The 20,513-nt window shown below is 43.5% G+C and overlaps 1 protein-coding gene across 1 annotated transcript in view; it reads right to left on the bottom strand.

Annotated features, from left to right (window-relative positions):
- Positions 1-20,513, bottom strand: part of FNDC3B (fibronectin type III domain containing 3B) — a 255,448-nt gene that overhangs the window by 42,561 nt on the left and 192,374 nt on the right. The window contains exons 8-15 of the mRNA XM_033150663.1: positions 17,988-18,145; positions 16,041-16,100; positions 12,506-12,644; positions 11,210-11,263; positions 9,725-9,849; positions 7,679-7,853; positions 3,565-3,651; positions 1,090-1,228 (exon numbers count right to left, since the gene is read on the bottom strand). Coding sequence (XP_033006554.1) covers positions 1,090-1,228; positions 3,565-3,651; positions 7,679-7,853; positions 9,725-9,849; positions 11,210-11,263; positions 12,506-12,644; positions 16,041-16,100; positions 17,988-18,145 — 937 coding nt within the window. The remainder of the gene's footprint in view (positions 1-1,089; positions 1,229-3,564; positions 3,652-7,678; positions 7,854-9,724; positions 9,850-11,209; positions 11,264-12,505; positions 12,645-16,040; positions 16,101-17,987; positions 18,146-20,513) is intronic.

Here is a 20,513-nt window from a genome sequence, read left to right as displayed (position 1 = left end):
CAACCCGCAGGAATTTGATTCTAAAATGTTCTAAAAATGATTATTGTTCTCTCTTTGATTGTACTACTAAACTTCCAGTTGACCACTTTGTTACTGGGTCTTTCAGGTTATAAAGTCAGCCAGAACTGGCAGAAGCATAGATATTTCATTCAGGTTCCCTGCCTATCTGCTGCCTCTGTGGCTTGCTCCTTCCCATTCCTGGAACAACACCCACTTTGTTGTGCTTTTTCTTTTCTTTTCTTTCTTTCTCTCTCTCTCTCTCTCTCTCACTGCTTTTATGTTAAAAAAAAAGCTTGTTGCTTGATGTTAACTTTCACATATCATTTCCCCTGTTTTTTTAAGCTATAAAAAACTTTCCTAAAAAAATATGCAGAAAATTGAACCTTGGAACTTCTACATGCAAAGCAGGTGTTCTGCTACAGAGCAACAGCCATTTCCCATATAAGTTCCTTTACCTTATATGTTATGACTATAGCCCAGGGGTCCCCAAACTAAGGCCCGGGGGCTGGATGCGGCCCAATCGCCTTCTAAATGCAACCCACGGACGGTCAGGGAATCAGCGTGTTTTTACATGAGTAGAATGTGTCCTTTTATTTAAAATGCACCTCTGCGTTATTTGTGGGGCCTGCCTGGTGTTTTTACATCGAGTAGAACGTGTGCTTTTATTTAAAATGCATCTCTGGGTTATTTGTGGGGCATAGGAATTCGTTCATATTTTTTTTTCAAAATATAGTCCCACTGACTGAGGGACAGTGGACCAGACCCCTGCTGGAAAAGTTTGCTGACCCCTGCTATAGCCCCTCTATTTTGAGACCTAGTCTCTTTCTTGGACCAGTCTAGTTGCCCCTTATCTGCGCACCTCAGCCCATTTCCCCTCTCCTCTCTTCCTTGCTATGCCACTGTCCAATTTCTCTCTCTACCTGCATGCAGACAGGTGTGCAGTCTCTCTCATAGCGGAAAACGGAATGACAAACAGAAGAAGCGTCTACAATAGCACCTCCCTGCAACTCCAGGTCTCCCCCCCCCCCGATTCCACAATTAAAAGATGCGAGACGATGAAAGCCTAGTATTACGCAAGAGGCACCTTACCCCATTTGACGCTGAAGCCTTGAGATGTGATTGGCCCTTTCACGGCGGGTCTGGTGGGAGGCCCCGGCCTATCAGGGCTTGTTGTACAGACCAAGACGTCGCTGGGACTGCTCTTCCCTTCTACGTTGGAGGCAATGAGCTGCAACAAAATGGATGTGATTATCTCTGTATTCCAAATTATAAGCTGCCTTGTCCAAGAGACCCCAAAGAATCACTTGAGAAAGTAAAATATGGGTGGCACCTCAACTAAGTTTTGCTCAAAGCAAAACCCACTGAAATCAATGAACCTCATTCATTTCAGTGGGTCTACTCGAGTACAACCTAGCCGACTAGTCTATGGATTGTTTTTAGAGTCTCAGAGGCCACCCAACTAATAATAATAATAATAATAATAATAATAATAATAATAATTTATTTACACCCCGCCCATCTGGCTGGGCTGCCCCACACAGTCTTAGCAAGCATCTCCTACACCAGGATCTGAAACCACCATAAGTTACTTGTACTGGGGCTGTATCAAATGTTAGTCCTACTCCGAGTAGAAGCATTAAAAACAATGGCTATTGCTCACTTATGGTCTATTAATTTCAGTGGGCCTACTCTGAATGTAAGTTAGTTGAATACAACCCACTGAAGCGAACAGAACCTTCACTGGAATTGTCTGAATGAAATTGGTCATATTTATTTCCAAGTCACTTGATTTATTTTATTGCACTTTTCGATGAAATGAAGGGTCTCAGTAAGCTTGGTAGGGAGGAGAAGGGAGGGGACAAAGGCAAAAACCCCAAATGACAAAACAAATTGTTCAGTAAGGACTGAGTGAGCTCAATGTCCACGGAATGAATAATAATAATAATAATAATAATAATAATAATAATAATAATAATAATATCATCACCACCAACCATCATTTTATTTATACCCCACCCACCTGGCTCTGGGTTTCACCCAGCCACTCTTGGCAGTTTACAGAATATATGTAACATAACGAAGCATCAAACATTTTAAACTTCCCAATACAGGGCTGCCTGGCTGATTTTTTTTTTTGGGGGGGGGGGGAAATAAAAGTGGAAAACGGGTGTGAGAGGAAATGTACAGCACCCCTTCACAGACTTCAATTACTTTTCCATTTTTTCCCCACTTGTAAATCTTCTATCACAAAACTGAGCAATTTTAAACGGGGCAACAACAAATTCCTTCCTCAGCGCTGAAACTGGTTTCAAAGGTTTCTGAAACAACACAAGAAACCTGCAAATTTTGTTTGCTAGAGGTGAAAGTGAAGCAGCGACTCCCATTTTAAACTGCTTTCGATTCCCGCAAAAAATTGTCTGCCTCCCACCTGAAAACAGACTCTTAAAATAGTTATCAATAGGAGATACGCTTTCCATTCTGAATATTTTACAGCATTTTAATTGCTACCTCTTTGAGCAACTGTGTAAGAGCTGACATTCAATTTCAACAATGGAGCTGCTTTCATATTGCTAAGTAACTATTTCTGTACACACATATATTTGAAATCAACCTTAGAATTCTGATGTGTACATAAAGTATAAACTCTCAAAAAACAAAGTTAGGGCATCACCTAGTGGCTAGATACTAATATTACAACTAAAATTAAATCCAGGCCTTTTTGTGGGGGCAAATTCGAAGCACAATGAGGAGCAGCAAGCAGATGTAAATTAAATAGGAATGGAAGTTTTTAAATAAATCAATTTTTAATTAATTGGTAGGAACTCAATGTCAACGATAATTTGAGTGAAAGACATAAAAGGTTTTGTTTAAATGCTATTTTGGTTTGGACATGTTAGGGTAGCAGAACAAAAAAGGTAATATTCGATATGGCCTTTCCTTCTAACCATTTAAAACTGATTTTTGTTTATCAAATTGCTAGCCATTTCCCACCTGCTCCATGCACTGAAGTCTTGGTAATGTGGTAGGCTTGCCATATTTCAAAAAGTAAAAACCAGGACACCCCAAGCTTTTTTTAGGGAAGACCCCCAAATCACTGAGCGTTTTTTCTTCTTCTTCACAAGAATGCAAAAAACAGATCCAGGCCTTTTGGAAATCCCGCCCCCTCCCCGGATGCCAATTCCAGACTTTTGCCTCTACTCCTCTTCCAAAACATTTTCATTGCTGTTTCAGTAATGGAGAGCATAACGAGATTTCAGAGCGTGAGCAAAAGAAATCGAAGATACATTTCTAATGACAACAAAATGGGCTGCGATCCGAATCCTGGAGCAACAGGATCTAACAGTGGGGAGGCCATCACCTGTAGCTAGAGCAGACAGCAGGGGGCAGGCTAACTCCCCCCCCCCCCAGAATGCCTCATATTTTAACCCAATAATCCCTTTCCCCCAAACATCTCATATGATCCATATAAGTACAATATCACAATGTGAAGAGTTAAGTCCTGCAATAGAAAACGGGGGTCAAGGGGGGCGGGGTTGAAAAAGGAGAGAGAGAGAGAGCACCTACCCTGAATTTATATTGTGTGCTTCTTTTAAGATTTTTCACAGTACATGTTCGGTCTTCTCCAGTGTACTTTGGGTGAAACACACTATCCTAAGGCGTAAAGGAGGACATAAGTTAAACAGGAACTACAGAGGCAATTAAGGAACACTGTCAACCTCATTACGTCGCTAAGCGACAATGTTGTCCCATGAAGAGGAGCTGCTTCTTCCAGGTTCCTCCCAGGATTTTTTAGTTCTGAATTATTATTTTTTAGCTGGTTGCCGAATGTCTCTGGCGCATTTGCTGCGGGCTTAAAAAGCAGGGGATGAGGGAGAGCGAGGAGGGAACACACTGAGAAGTTGGCGCTACCTCTCAGGTCTGCACCAGACACTGCCCTCTTATCAAACCTTCCTGGGCTCCCGTAGCCTGTTTTCCTCCTGAAACAACCCCGGCACTCAAACCAAACATCCAAGCAGACAGAGTGCAACCCAGTGTTGCCCCTTCCAGCCATGTGGGCATCTTCTCACAAGGAGAGGCTCTTTTCACGAGCATGAATCTAAAGCCTCATATATGAGCTTTAAAGATTATCCTTAGACTAAGGCAACCACCCCTTTCTGTCAAGAAATAAGACCTGCAAATGTGGCGCCAAGCGTCCTGCATTTAACCGCATCCTACCTGCTCGCCAACGCTTTTATTATAAACTGATGGTGCGCTGCCAAGGTTATCAAAGAAGCCAGAACACTGCATATGTGTGATAAACCTGGAATAGCTGTAAAATACTCCTGTTTGTGGTTCGGCTGTATGAGCCAGCCTTCCTTAACCTGGTGCCTTCCAGATGTCTTCGACTACAACGCCTATCAGCCCCAGCCCACGAGGTCAATGGGATTTGTATTCCAAAACACCGGGCAAGCCTGACTGGTATGAGCCGTTAATACTTGCAAACATGAGCTCGGTGATGATTTAAGGCACCACCACCCCAGCGCATTATCAAAAGCTGGACAATGGGCCATTGACGTAAACAAAACAGAGCTGATGTATGACCCAACAGCTTGCTTGGTTGTAGTAGTAGTAGTAGTAGTAGTAGTAGTAATAATAATAATAATAATAATAATAATAATAATAATAATAGTATCCCACCCATCTGACTGGGCTACCCCAGCCACTGTGGGTGGCTTCAAACATATTAAAAACATAATAAAACATTAAACGAACTTCTCTATTCAGGGCTGCTTTCAGATGTCTTCTAAAAGTTGTATGGTTACTTAACTCCTTGACATCCAATGGGAGGGTATTCTACAGGGTGGGAACCACTACCGAGAAGACCTTGATGCTATTTCACCACCATTAGAGGATGACTCATCGGGGCTACAAAGGACCCACCACGTTGCACTGAGATTGGGCAGGAGAGAAGCAATTCAACCTAACCTTTTGTCCTTTCAGCCAATTAAGAATTAGGGTAAAGGGACCCCTGACCATTAGGTCCAGTCGTGTCTGACTGGGGTTGCGGCGCTCATCTCGCATTACTGTCCGAGGGAGCCGGCGTACAGCTTCCGGGTCATGTGGCCAGCATGACTAAGCCGCTTCTGGTGCCCCCCCCAAAAAAAAACCCTGGTGTGTGCCTGACATACAGTGGCAAGCTGCAATAAAATGATTGCCTCTAATTGGACCCATTTGCTCTATTGCTTTGCACAGGGAACCATTTTGGGTGCAGCACTGCACATGTACCAAGTTCGCACAGCCTGCAACAGGGGCGAAGAGAAGAGCTGCCCAGAAAAGGGGTGAGTGGGTAATTTAAGCAAAGCACAGTGGAAACTAAGGACACCCAGAAAGTACTCAGAAAAAGCTCTCTACCTCCGGCACTCCGTGGTCTGGTTTCACAAAGGATGCACAGATTGTCCCTTGCAGCCAAGGACACCATTATTTCTGGGGTCCCTTCAATGTTGTTTCTATGGTACCACATAGAGAAACGTTTTGTGTTGCAGAAGTTTCATAGGAACGCACAAGTGTCGAGCGCTTTAAGCCCAGCACACGTGATGACGAAGGTTCGGGCTCGGATTCAGATATAACTTTGTTACGGGGGTCATAGGCGATCTTATTAATACAACCCTCTGTTCGCAATGGACTTAAAAAACTCAATCGCAAGACCTATACAAATGCTATAAAAGGCCCTTAAGACATTCCGGGGCGCTGCGACTTTTCAGCTGAGGCTCTATCAGTAACAACCAGGAAGACAATTCAATAAGCAGCAGCCCCCAATTTATTCAGATTGGTGCAGTTGCATGAATTTTTGCCTCTGTAGACATTAAAACAGTCTAGTGGGGCCTGCAGCAAAAATTTGCAGCATGGAGTGCTGCAACAGCCATCCACACACCCTTAAAAAGGATGCTTCATTCATTCATTCATTTGATGTAGTGGTTAAGAGCGGTAGACTCGTTATCTGGGGAACCGGGTTCGCGTCTCCACTCCTCCACATGCAGCTGCTGGGTGACCTTGGGCTAGTCACACTTCTCTGAAGTCTCTCAGCCCCACTCACCTCACAGAGTGTTTGTTGTGGGGGAGGAAGGGAAAGGAGAATGTTAGCCGCTTTGAGACTCCTTCGGGTAGTGAAAAGCGGGATATCAAATCCAAACTCTTCTTCTTCTTCTTCTTCTTGATTCATTCATTCCAACCACACCAGCCCTGGGCTTTCTGCCCTGCCTCCTAATCCCGACAATCAGTTAGTATTCCTTCCCCGATCATTCCCTCATTTTCTCCCACTGCCCTCTAGACTATTTTTCCCTTCCTGCAAACGATGGGGTTCCCCCAAGCCTGCTAATATATCCTTCTCTCTCGGTGTGTGGCATTTTGGCCGCATAAAGGATCCACACCGACAGAATGAGCTCACTATTTAATTTATCAAATGACATATAACAGATGAAAGTATAAGAGTTTCGCTACGTGGCTTCATGAGCTCCAAAGTCTACTTGGAGCAAATAAATCCCAGCCAAGATTTCTGCTGGAGACTCTGTGACACACAACTATTTCACTTCTTTCCTAACTTCTCTACCATGAAGAGACATCATGGGTGGCAGTTATGTGCTGCCAACCTGAAAGAATTAACCTTTGTTCTCCCCAGAGCCGTGGTTCCTGTCAGGAGTTGGTCAACTTCCGTGGGATGTCAACTGACCCAAAGTTATCGTGTTGACGTATCCTGACAGTTCCCAAACTTTTTTCATCGCCAACCTCTTGAAATTTTCTGATGGTCTTGGTGGACCACTTAAATGATTTTTCTGCCTGTTGCGGCAACTCTAATGCACTTTGGGAGATGCTGTAGAATTGCATTTCTATTCCTTCTTTTATTTATGTTGCATTGAACTTTGCATTCCATAGAAATCAAACTATAATATACAATAAAATACAATATGCAGAATGGTAACAGAAGCAATAAATATACAATTAAAATCAGTACGGATATTTAATGCAAGCATGACACGGACCACCTGAATGATGCTCATGGACCACACAGTTTGGGAACCTTCCTCCACAGGATAAAGGACACCTCGTTTTTACTGCACATCCATGACGATTTGTGCTCATGATGCTACCAGGGCAGTCATATGCAATACCACTTTCATTACTGTTTGTGCCTGCAAAAGTATTGGGGCAGTCACACCCTGTAACATTCTGTACCACCAATGTTCCAATTCATTTTTGTCCCGCCTTTGTTGCACTTAGCCTCTCCGGGCAGCAATAATGTGGCAGCATTGGGGAAGCCTTGCAGGACAACTAGTACAGTCATACCTCGGGTTATGATAGCTGCGGGTTGCATTTTTTCGTGTTGCGAACGCGGCAAACCCAGAAGTGTTTACTTCCGGGTTTCGCCCCACGCGCATGCGCAGAAGCAGTCTGCGCATGCACGATATTGCCGCTCAGGTTACAGACTTTTCGGGGTGTGAACGGCACCCTGGAACAGATTGGGTCTGTAACCCGTGGTACCACTGTACGCCATAATCGTGTTAAGAACATGTTGCAGAATACACCTGCAATGAAACAACAAGAGGGGGGGGTGCCCTGGATTTTCAACCTAGTGCGGGCTTTCCTCTGTATTCAGGTTCATGCCAGACCTTCCTGGATTCGGTTGCATTAACTCAGAACTTACATTATCCTCCTCCTGAATCTCCAGGGTGTAGGTGGTCACTTCCTCTGGCGTGCAGCCTTCTGCTTTGTTCCACTGCAGGGTGACCCAGGTGACTCCAGCACGGACAAGCCTCGGTGCGGAAGGGGTTTGAGGAATATTCCCTGACGTGTAGCATACAACTTCTTGGCTGAAGCCACTAAGGGGCAAGAGAAGAGGGAGAGCTTGGCCCTTCAAACATACTGCAAAGTGCAACGAGACACGCATTCCCACCCCCAGTGAAACCCCTTTCCTGCTTAGTAGTCGCACACTGCTTTGAATTCTAAATACTAAATTGAATCTTAGTGAGTGTGTGCTGGGCAGACACCAGATTTGCTAGTTGCCGTTTGGGATGGAGACTTCCCCTTAGATAACAAGGCCGGCTGAGATGACGCAGTACTTGAACCCAACAAAGATAAGATTTTAAAAAGTGGAGAAAGGGCTCATGTCCTGAAACTTGCGGGACTAGAACTCCTGTTTTATTTGGTGCCCGTGCCAGCAAAACAAGGAAGCCACAGATCCAAACCTGTCAATTCTTCCAGCCCTCTACCAGGTAGAGGGTCTAACTGACTAGAGAGTGTCCTGGCTGAATTTCCTCCGTCATGTGAGTTGCTACCCTTGAACATTCTACCAGCCTTTCTGCCTGAGCTACTTCTGTTCCGCTTTCCAAATCCTGCCCAGTCCTGCTTTCCGCCACTACTCGCTCTACTAGTGGAAGCTGAATACGGCTCTGTTTCGTGTTTCTAATTCCGGTTTATGTTTTAGGATTTACTGCGATACACAGCACCGATACTTCAGTACACAAATGGCGGTATATAATTATTTTTTAATAATAATTATCCCCTAACTTGATGCTGACACTTTTTCCGTTTTCAGCTGCGAATCGAGGCTGAAATGCATGCTGTGTCTCTCTCCTGCTCTGAGCGAGGAAGGCCAAGTCAATTCGGCAGAGGATGGTCTCACCAACCTTAGTCTGCCCTCAACCAGTTCCCACCTGCCTGGCCTGCCTTCTTCCTTAGAACCGGTCCAAAGGGAGGCCCTCCTCGCCAGCTTCATCCTCCTTAGCAGGGTGGATTTGATTTAAATCAAATCGATTTAAATCATGATTTAAATCACTAATCAGTAAGACTTGATTTAAATCTCTCTTTTTTTAACAGAAAGACTCATTCTTGCTGGTATAATATTAATATTTACAACCAGATGAAGGTTTCATTTTTGGAATCATAAATTTTCAGAGCAGTTTTTACAGTTATCTATAAAAAATACTGATTTTTATGATTGGTTATACTATTAGAAATACATTGACAGGTAATTATGAAATTATTGTGAGGTTTAAGACGTTAACTGTTTATATTTGGACAACTTTTCTGCTGTACTTTATTGGGAGGAGAAAAATAATCATTTCCTTAGTAACAATTCAAACAACTTATTTAACTAAAGCGATAACATTATAGCATATGTATCCATGTTTGTTAACTGATGTGGTTAAACGGGGTTTAAAAAACAACCAACCCCCCCCCCCAAAAAAAACTTAAGACTGAGTTTTAGCACACATGAAAAGCTTAAAACAAACCCTTATTTCCTGATGAATAGCCTTTGCACTATAATGCGACTTAAATAGAAAATAGATGCTCCAAAAGCATTTTATTTTAAAAATCCAAATTAAATTTAAAAAATCTGGTTTAAATTTAAAAAAATCCAATTTTTCTGATTTTTTTCTTAAATCATTGATTTTTATCCACCCTGCTCCTTAGTCTGAGTGTTGCCCCTACATAACATAGCAGGGAGGAGGACGGGCTCTGCCTGGCACTGAATCAGACTCCCCTGACATCCACCCTCCCTGTCCCAATGATCAACAGCCGCCACAGGTTCTGCTGAAACAAAATTGGTTGGACAGTGTAGAAAGCAGAATTCTGGACTAGGTAGACCTCTGGTCTTGATCCAACAGGGCTGTTCTTATAATTCTTAACTGAGTTCAATTTGGGAGGCCGGTGATACACACAGGTGCAGCTGTGATCAGGTGCAACTTACCTCATGCCTATGTCATTCTGAGCTGCTAATCGGAATGTGTAGCCCACAGCCGGACAAAGCTTCGTCAGCTTGTAATGTTTTTGGCTCCCAAAGTAACATTCTCTGAAAACATTGCTTCTTTTTCCCTGAAAGAGAACAACAGCACTTCATATGGATTCATAAATGTCACATTTTCCAAAGTCAAAACGGACGACCTTTCACTAATTGCTTATCGTCGTTAAAAAAAAAATGCACACGTGTGCACCTCTTTCTGTGCAATGCCTGCGTGTACCTTACGTTGCACACTTCGAATGATTGATCAGCGTCCTCAACAAACTAAAGCCTCGGTTCCGGGTTAAAATTTGCGCCTGAATTAGCTGGTGGAGCCGACGGCAAGTCTGGGAGCTCCTGGACAGCTTGCCACTAAACAGGCTACACTGAAGTGCCTGCTTAACTCCCCTTTTGTCAAATTTATTTATTTTCTAAAGAAACTTAATAGGCAGTTTCTCCTTCTGTATCCAAAGCTGGCAGACTTGAGAAATAACTTGCTGTCTCAAGCACAATACCGTTTCCTTTCAGGAGCTTACAAAGTTCACCTCTGTAGAGTTTTTGAAATAAGCAACATTTATTTATCTATTCAAATTGTCTTTTTCTGTCTGGTGACAATGTGCGAAAAGGTATTTTCCGCGGTGGCTGCCTGACTCTGGAACTCTTCTCCTGAGAGATTTGGATGACTCCTTCACGTCAACTTCATTCAGGAGTTTTTGACCCGCCTGTTTATTTTGACTGATGCAAGTTATTTTATTTTTTTGCTGCGGCCTTCTTTTATATTTTAATGCTTTTCGTGTACAGAGGAAGAGCAGGAGAGAAATGGATTCAAAGAAATAAACATGCATACGCTTCCCAAGCTAGGTATAGGTTGGGTGTTATTTCAGACAGCTCACAGTGGATTGTATTTTGTGTCCAATCACACCAGAGGCTGGCTGATATGATAATGGGTCTTGCAGTCCAAATCTTCTGAATGGCACCAGGTTGGTGGCAGCTCATTTAAGGCAACAAAAAACTTGAAGTCAGCAAATACAAAAATACACAATTTTACAGTCACTTTTAAGACCTTAATACCAGGTACATTGGCTGCACACACACCATACATTTAAAGCACATGACATCCCCCAAAGAATCATTGGGGGGGGGGTTGTAGTTTATCTCCTCACAAAGCTAGAATTCCCAGCACCCTGCACAAACTACAGCTCCCAGGATTGTTTGGGGGAAGTCAAGTGCTTTAAATGCATGGTCCATATGCAGCCATAATCACCTGCATGGTTGGAACTGTACTGGTGTTTCTGAATTGCGTTAATTTACACGTTGTCGAAGATGTTTTACAAAAAAGTTGACTTCATACACCTCCAGAATCCTGCGTTTCAAGGATTTTGTGCTTCTCTATAGAACAGATTTATGGGGAAACAGAAAGCTTATTGCTGTTTTTCCTGGTTGATTATCACTTACCTCATCCCACTCTAAAAGGTAGCTGGTGATTTTTGAACCATTGTCGATAGGGGCCTGTGTATTGGGGGGGGGGGAGAGAGAAAAAAAGACTCTTAGAAATCCCACAGCAAAAAATTTAAACAGATGTTGCACCTGGAAAGAGTAAATGGGTTCCATTTACACTTTCAGGATCATTTATATAGAAACACAGAAAGCTACTTTATACTGTGTCAGACCATCTAGGCCAGTATTGCCTACACTGACCAGCAACAGCTTTCCAGAGTGTCAAACTGGGGTCTGGGAATGCCGGAGGCTGAACCTGGGATCTTTCGCAAACAAAGCAAGTGTTCTAACACATCAGCCATACAGTGCCTTCATTTGTGCCCCTTAAGAAATTTTGTCCCCCTCTGAATCAAGCCTGAAGATTACCTCACACATCACACCAGCTGTTTGGCGACTACTGAGCAGAAAATCCACAAAGGAAGCAATCACATTGCTGAAATTTCCCTTTTCTGAGCCCAAATGTTACAGAAACGTCTTCAACTTCCCACACGACAGAGTTCCCCTCTGCAGAAATGGCTTGACGGGTTTAACACGAGAAGTGGCGTAACAAAATGCCTTGGTTTGTTTTAGCCGCATTTTGGTTCAACAAACCCTGAATCATCTCAAAGGCAACCAAACAGGCCATGGCTTAGTTTCTCTAAAGCTTGGCTTGTTGTCCAGCTGCTCTTGCCTCATGTTGCTGCTGCTGCTTTGTAAGCCTTTTGGGGTGGTTAGGCAAGGCTGTTGGATTTGGACGCAACATCAGTTAAAACAAGCCATGGTTCATAAGCTGATACCAAACCATGAATTCCCACTTTGTGGCTTGCTTCCAACCCCGCTCCCCCCAAACCATGGTTAGCCAGCTAGGCTGAGCTCAGGTATTCAAACAAGCCTCACTCTGCCTAAACAAACCATGACTTATTGTTACAGGTGAACCAGGCCAGTCGCTGATAGCTGGGAGACAGGAAGAAGATCAGAAGCGAACCCTCAGCTGCCTGACAAAAGCAGGAGGATAAAGAGAAGCCCTTCAAAAAATCCCTTAAGAATGCCCATAGGAAGAGGCCCGAGCCTAGCAGAAGGGGAAGGATTCAATTACTCTTGGCTTCCCTTCTAACTCTACAATTCCGTGATGGTGGGAAGTCCTGGCCCACATAGGAAACAGCTAATTCTCAATGCAAATGTACTTTCCCTTGCCTTGCTCATATATGCCAGAAACAGTCTGTTTTTTGAAAGGACACAGCACGAAAAGGATCTCAGAGCTTTTACATTGCTTACCTTCCACTGTAAAGTTAGGGAATTTTTGGTCCTGTGCGAAGGTTTGGGTGGGAAAGGACATTCCGGGGCACAGCTGTGCGTGGTGAAGCTAACGGGTTCTGAACGGGATCCCTTTACTGAATTGTAGACGGCATATACCCTGAAATAGGGAACAAAGTTTGAAGGGGGGGGATAAGTAGGCGTTATTGATCTGGCTGCATCTGAAGGAGGAGAGTCTCCTTGCTCCTTTCACCAACCTCACTAGAATGTCTGTTTTAACAGGTCGGTGTTGGGTGACCCCCGGTGAACAACTTAGCGTTATCTGACGCTGCAGCCTTGCCAAGCACCTACTGCATGGATGAAGGACACGTGACCCGCTCAGATGCTGTTGGACCACAAATCCCATAGGTCCCAACCCCCAGCATGGCCAATGATCAGGGGTGACGGGAGCTCAAATCCAAGAACATCTGAAGGGCCACAGGTGTCCCGTCCCCCCGATCTACTGGATTAGTGCCTTGGATGGGAAATGACCAGGAAGCCAATATAGGAGCAGGATATAAATACCATGCAGAAATGTATTTTCTGGAAACAAGTGGATGTTTGATAAGTTGCAGGAATTCCTGTTTTTACAGTACTGTTTTATTGGTTTTTCTGCTTCGTATGTGCTTTTGTGTTATATTTTTGTATATAAATTAAAATAGATTTTTTTAACAAAAGAAATATTAAGCAGTTTTTAAAGTAGTTAAATAAAAAATAGACGCTACTGTGTAACAGGCTCTTTTTACTAGAGTGGACCCAGCTTTTGTAGGGTAGTCAGAACAGTTCACATTCAAAGGCTCAATATGTAGTCCAAATGCAGGGGAACGGAACCGGAAACAAACCAGACAAGCCCCCCTGCCAGCAGAAAGTTCAGCTAAATTTAGGTTATTTATTCACATCAATATGGCCCTATCCTGGTTCATTCCTGCGACTAGGGGGAGACAATGCCAAAGGGCTTCTCCATACTTTGAGTTTCAGTGTTCTCTCTTTTTTGCAGGCTGAGCAATGAATCACAACAATGAAGTGCTAGAATGGGAAGCTTTGAAGAACTGGCTTGGAGTTCTCAAGGAAGACTAGCACTCCTTGAGAACTGGTATAGGGCATAAGGCATGAGTCAGTGCAAATCTTGAATCAGCTACGGACTCATCAGTTCGCCTTGGACATATGGCAATATGTGCACCGTATCTACTACATTGTAAAATGAATGAGTTAACACAGATGTTTACGTGTTTGTATGTGTATCTTTTGACTGCAGAGCTCCTTTAAAAGGGATGCAGACAAAACAAAGCAACTAGAAATTGTGTAAGAACAGTTTCTATTTGTAACTACTCAGCGCCGAACATGACCCACAATGACATCTCCTTGGGAAGAAATAAGACACCTGCATTCACAAAGGAGTGACATATGCAAGATGCTGGAAAGCCTTATAGTGTAGGATTCTCAGGCATCGCAGCAAAAACCACAGGCATATTCCAGAACAGTTTATCCTTCTGAAAATGTCAACCTCTGGAAAACGTTGCCAAGGTTAAGACACTCTTGACTTCGCTTTTGCGCTCTCTCGTCTAAACTGGGCAACCAAATGAACACGTAAATAGCTTCTCCCGCTTAACCTTGGGTGTGCTGTCGTTTTGGATGCAACTTGGATCCAGTCGTATGTTTCCTTTGTGAATCATTTCTAGGCCCTATCTCTTGGACACCTTCTTTATTGGTGTGTGAATGTGGAAGATGACACATGAAGCAAGCAAAGGAGACAGCTTCTCTGCCTTTGCCAAAATGTAGCAAGGCAACCCGAAGCAATTCCCTCCCTTAAACCAAAGGGAACCGACGGCTGGACAAGAATGCTTCCCTCACACTGCGACGTGCCAGAGAAGGGAGTTCTGGTGGTGGCAGAGAAACACAAAGCCCACCAGCTGTACCTCGGATGGGCGGGGTACAAATAATAAATTGTTGTTGTTGTTGTTGTTTGCCCTCAATCTAGCACCGGTCCCCAGTAACCTGTTTGGGGATTTATCTCTTTTCTTCTTGCACCCTTCTCTGGGGTCTGGTAGTATTTGGGGAGAACTTGGGCAGTAGCCAACTACGTCTTACTCAGAGCAGATCCATTAAATTTAATGAACAAGACTAAGTTAGGCTAATTAATTTCAATGGGTCTACTCTAAGAAAAACTTAGGCACTTCCATAACTGCTTGTTTTTTGCATGTTACGTGACTTTTCACATAACGTAAAAGCCATTTTCTGGAAATCAAGTGGAGGCTTAGGGCTCATTTCTGTGTCGTTTCCAGGAAAATACCATTTTGCAACTCCCTTAACTTGGAAAATGGTGGGAGTTTTGTGCTGATAAGGTCTGGGGCAGTATGGCGGCCTGCAGTTCTTTCCCGCCATTTAAAATTTAGCATGGTGGGGTATTAACCAAAAAGCCACATTTCTACAACACAACAAGGTACTGCCGTGTAAAGGGCGGTTGAAATTGGGACAGAAGTGCTAGCAATATATACCGGTATATAGTAAAACTAATGCAATAAACTCCATATCTAAATGCAGCCTTAGTTGACAATCATCCGTTGGTTCCACATTCATTAACTCGAGCATGGAGAAACTCTAGCCTAAAGGCCTAACTGAGCCCACCAAGCCTAAAGGCCTAACTTTAGCCTAAAGGCCTAACTGAGCCCACCAAGCCTCTTCATTCGGCTGTGAGGTTGCTTGGGCCTAGCCATGTCCATATTTGATGTGGGGCAAGTAAAGACTCAGCTGGGCTGAAATGGAGACACTTACTTTGTGTGGGGGGTGTTTTTTGTGTTTTGTTTTTAATACTCTGCGAAAGCCTTGCTGGAGCCTCGAGCTGTTGCTGGACTACAAATCCCATCATTCCTAGCTAGCAGGACCAGTTGTAAGGGTGATGGGAACTGTAGTCCCAAAACTGGAGACCCAAGATTGGGAAACCCTGCTCTAGCAAGACTGAGACACAATATTCTTTTTTATTTTTATTTTTGGTAGGCAGGAACATCTAGCCTACCTTATTCTTATCACTCAACCATTCTAGAAGCTTTTTAAAGTTTTTCCTTAGAAACAACAATCCAGCAACTGAATGTAAAACAATAAAATAAATCTAAACAGGCAGGGAGAGATCTGGAGCACACAACCTGTTTAAACATGTGTGGAAAAGGGGTCTTATCCTTGACCTATGTAGTCAAGAGAAAAACAGAACATTTCCAGTATTTTACGTTTACTCACATTACAGTGACCGTCCAAATATTGACAATCCAAATATTGACAATGTAAACTTATCGATACACTGGGGAACACCAACGATCGGTCAAGCTGGTCGCAGTTGCCAACATTGGATTATGTCCCCAAAGAGGGGGAAACAGATTCTGTTTTCAAGCACTTACAAAATGAAGCCGGATAATTAAATATCCACATGTAAATGTCTGCAGCTATAAAGTTTGGGACAGTCCGCTGCAACATGTATCACCAAATGGACTGAAACTGCAAAATCTTCCCAACCTATGTAGCTCACCTGACATGATATTCCGTTGCTGGCCTAAGATCTTTCAGTTTGTATTCCAATTCTTCTCCACTGAAAAAAAGGAAATGAAAAATGGTAACATTCATACAAAGAGTGCCAATTTACATAAATGTATAGCGCACCTTACTTCTAAAGACATAAAAAACCAGCCTCATAAGGAAAAATAGTAATTTCAAGCAGTGCAAAATGCAATTAAGCACAACAGAGCTAATCCCAGGTTTTATTTTCCATTACAGAGTACACTGTAAATATTTCTTTCTTTCTTTTTTTTAAAGACAGAGCAACCTCTAATCAATGTCTAACACAGTCCAGGCATGCTCACATTGCTAGTGCCAAAAACAGAAAAATGGTCATCAATGGATCATGGAGGCTAGAGGCCTAAATCAGTCTTATCCCACTCTTCTTCTTTTTGGGTATTCTTGAGTCAATTCTGGCGCCATTTTACAGCTTTTACAAAATATATATTTTGTATGCGTATGCTCATTGTTTCATTCATTTAGTGAACCTCTCTTTTGTTGTTGTTCAGTCGTTCAGTCGTGTCCGACTCTTCGTGACCCCATGGACCAGAGCACGCCAGGCACCCCTATCTTTCACTGCCTCCCGCAGTTTGGCCAAACTCATGTTAGTAGCTTCGAGAACACTGTCCAACCATCTCATCCTCTGTCGTCCCCTTCTCCTTGTGCCCTCCATCTTCCTCAACATCAGGGTCTTTTCCAGGGAGTCTTCTCTTCTCATGAGGTGTCCAAAGTATTGGAGCCTCAACAACAATGCCTTCTTGGATACCATGGAGAGTTTTAAAACAGTGGAATTTCCACTGGCATACATCAGTGTATGGCTGTAAAGATACTCTACAGTGGTACCTTGGTTCTCAAACTTAATCTGTTCCGTTTGACTCCCAAAACGGTTCGAAAACCAAGGCGCAGCTTCCAACTGGCTGCAGGAGCTCAATCGGAAGCTGCGTTGGACGTTCAGCTTCTGAAAAATGTTCGCAAACCGGAACACTCACTTCCAGGTTTGCGGCGTTCGGGAGCCGATTTGTTCGGGAGCCAAGCCATTCGGGAACCAATGTACCACTGTATTTTGGTACAAAATATGGATTGTGTGACTACAGTGACACGCTCACAACATGTAACCTATGTTACGAAAGCCAACCCATTGTGCCCAGCCACTATGTTCTAAGTCCAGAGCACTTACAACAGAAAGGCCTCAGCTGCACTACGCATTTAAATCAGCGCCATACCACTTTAAACAGCTGCTGCTTCCCCCAGAGAATCCTGGGAAATGTAGTTGCTTAAAGGCGCTGAAAGTTGTTAAGAGACCCTCCTTCCTCCCACAGAGCTACAGTTCCCTCGGAAGAGGGTGTGGATGTTAAACCAGTCTGGAAACTTCAGCTTCCAACACGTCTCAGCATCCTTAACAAATTACAGCCGCCAGGATTCTCTGGAGGAAGCTGTGACTGTTGAAAGTGGTGTGATGCTGAACTTGACCATACATAGAAAGCCCACACTTCCACAAGCCCTATTGCTTCCCATATTAAAATTCAGTGACATCCAAGCTTATGGAAATGCTCTCAAAGGCAAAAGGCGAATTCGTAAATTTCTTTGCTAAATGGCCTCTTTCTAGATGAAATGTGTGGACTACACAGTAGTCAAGCTGGCATCCCACCAATATTCCACTCTGGAAGTCATTGGGACACGGACACACACACACACACACTTAGCAGACGGCTATTCCAGCTGGTGAACACTCTGGAAAAAAACACTGGGAGGGGAGCTGAAAGGGAGGAGGAAATGGCAAAATGACAACAACTGTGAAAGTGGAAGAAACATCGTGCTTCACTCTGGAAAAACAGCGATTGCAGCTTCTCCTTACCCTTCCACCCAAACACCTTAGATTTATTTCTTTATGTAAAAATTGTAGCACTTGCATATTCTCTACCTGTAAATCATTTTGTACTTTCCATCCCTCCCTTTGTCTGATAAGGCAACTTCGTAAATACAGGTATAAGGCAAACCGTTGCTGTGCCTATCCACACTCAGAAGGTCATTTGGAGGAGACCATGTGAGCAGAACTGTCCTCGCCTGGATATCGGAAACCTAGAGAGACAAAAGAAGATGGCGTTAAGTGTCAGTGGCGAGATGAATCGTGGGCATGTATGCATAGAAGAGGTGAAGACACACAATGGCATCACCAAAGACAGGGTGGCGGTACTCAAACCCCAAATAAATTGCTCCTTGCGCTCTACTAGAAACATTTTGCAGTGGAACCAAGTGGTTGCACCCATCCCTAAACCATGACCGAAGCCTTCTTCAGGTATCCCATTTGTAATATTAAGAGTCATAACCCATCCCCCTTAAAACTAGTGGAAGAAGCTGGGCAGCTACGCTTATTCTACCTCCTCTGTCCTCATTGTCTTTCATTACTTAGGCAGGGGACTTTCTGCAGTGGGGAGCCTGCTCCGGTTGGGTAGGCTTCTAGAATGCACAGGGAGCCTACAGGAGCGCCGAAGTTTTCTTCGCAGTAGGAGCACTGCACACAGTCACCCTCTAGATCTTGGAAGCTAGACACGAGTAGCTCAGAACTGCGTTCCCTGAAGGCAGCAGCTCTCTAAATTACAGGTGGGTAGCCGTGTTGGTCTGCCATAGTCGAAACAAAATAGAAAATTCTTTCCAGTAGCACCTTAGAGACCAACTGAGTTTGATCTTGGTATGAGCTTTTGTGTGCATGCACACTTCTTCAGATACACCGAAACAGAAGTCACCAGATCCTTAAATATAGTGAGGGAGTGGGGAGGGGTATTACTCAGAAGAGTGGTGGGAATGGGTGATCAGCTGATAGGTGTGGAAAACCTGTTGACAACTCTTAAAGGCTGCAATTAGTCTTGCAGGGAAAGGCAAGGGGTGAGATGGCTAAAGATAGCTTTGTTATGTATAATGAGATAAGAATCCAATGTCTTTGTTCAGACCAGGTTTCTACATGGTTTTGAGTTTGGTGATTAGTTGCAATTCAGCTACTTCTCTTTCCAGTCTATTTCTGAAATTTCTTTGTATTAAGACAGCTACTTTGACACCAGTAGGAGAACACTTCAATCTTCCAGGACATTCTATAAAAGATCTCAAAGTAGCTGTCTTAATACAAAGAAATTTCAAAGAAAGATCAAACTCAGTTGGTCTCTAAGCTGCTACTGGAAAGAATTTTCTATTTTGTTTCAGCTCTCTAAAGTTTCAGACAGGGACTCTCTTCCAGCCTGAAGATGCTGGGACTGAACCAGAGTCCTTCTGCTATTGAGGTACGGCCCTTCACTGATGGGGCAGACCGAGCACATTCAACCCCACTTCCTCCTCTACGGTAAATGAATCCTGTGCACAGAAACATGCCTGGAAGACGATTTAGGATTAGAATTTCCCACGTTTTTCCTCTGCTAATCAGCAGTCCCCATAGGGAGACGTGTAACTTTTTCCTCCCGTGCCTTCTCTGCTGCTATTAACACGACGGGGGGGGGGGGGAGGCGACAGGTACAGAAAGTGGGGCTGCCAAAAAATCACTGTCGCCCACATCATGTCTGGTTTTGACCCAGACACACCGAGCGTGCGCTTCGTGCCAAGCTCAATCTCTGAGCCCTTTCGCTGAGCCAACAAGGCAGCGATACCGGAGAAGTTATTATCCGCAAACGCACTTAAATCTTATCCCTCACCAAAACATCTGTAACCCTGAAAAGGTCCACAAATGGCTTTATGATCTTATTTGGAGTCGAACTCCTAAAACGAGTTAATAAATCTTGTGGGCCATGTTTATCGGGCAAAGGAGGAGTTCACGTAGCATTAACATTTTTCTGAGCTTATGTAAAAAAAAAAAAAACCCACACAATAAAAAAAAACACAAACCCACGGTGATTGCTTCAAACACCTGGAATGATTAAAGCTGACATCGAATTAAGCCAGACGTCTGCAGCGAAAGCTCAATGTCTCGAATGAGACGGTGCAATTAAAATGCCTCAGGGATAAAATTCTAGCCAAGAATAAAATATGTTTACAGCTGAAATAAGCCCCTACACAAAATGTTTGATATCAATTAGGCGTTTTATAGGTCAAAATGAGGACAAAAGACAACCAAATTGGATTGGGGGAGGATTTTTGTTTTGTTTTGTTTTTTAAAAAAGCACAACTGACTAAAAAGAGCCCCCCCCCCCCAATTTTGTTTATTACGGACACATGCTTGCATAACTGTTTTGCATAAATTCAGACAAGGACTTGGAACTTAATGTACCATATCCAGCCAATGTTCTGTTGGAATGCTTTCTTTCCTTTATGATCACTAGCTAGGACACACGTATCCATTTAGAACATGGCTAAAAACAAAACGAAAAGAACTCTCTTTTTTTGTATCCCTTTATAAACTTTAATAATTTGCACAATCCAGAGAGTAAAACAAATAGAAATTCCTGTGGATGTCCCAGGAAGAAAA

Source organism: Lacerta agilis, chromosome 5, assembly GCF_009819535.1.
Source record: "Lacerta agilis isolate rLacAgi1 chromosome 5, rLacAgi1.pri, whole genome shotgun sequence".
Lineage (NCBI taxonomy): Eukaryota > Metazoa > Chordata > Lepidosauria > Squamata > Lacertidae > Lacerta > Lacerta agilis.
This window is presented reverse-complemented; position numbering and strand designations above follow the sequence as displayed.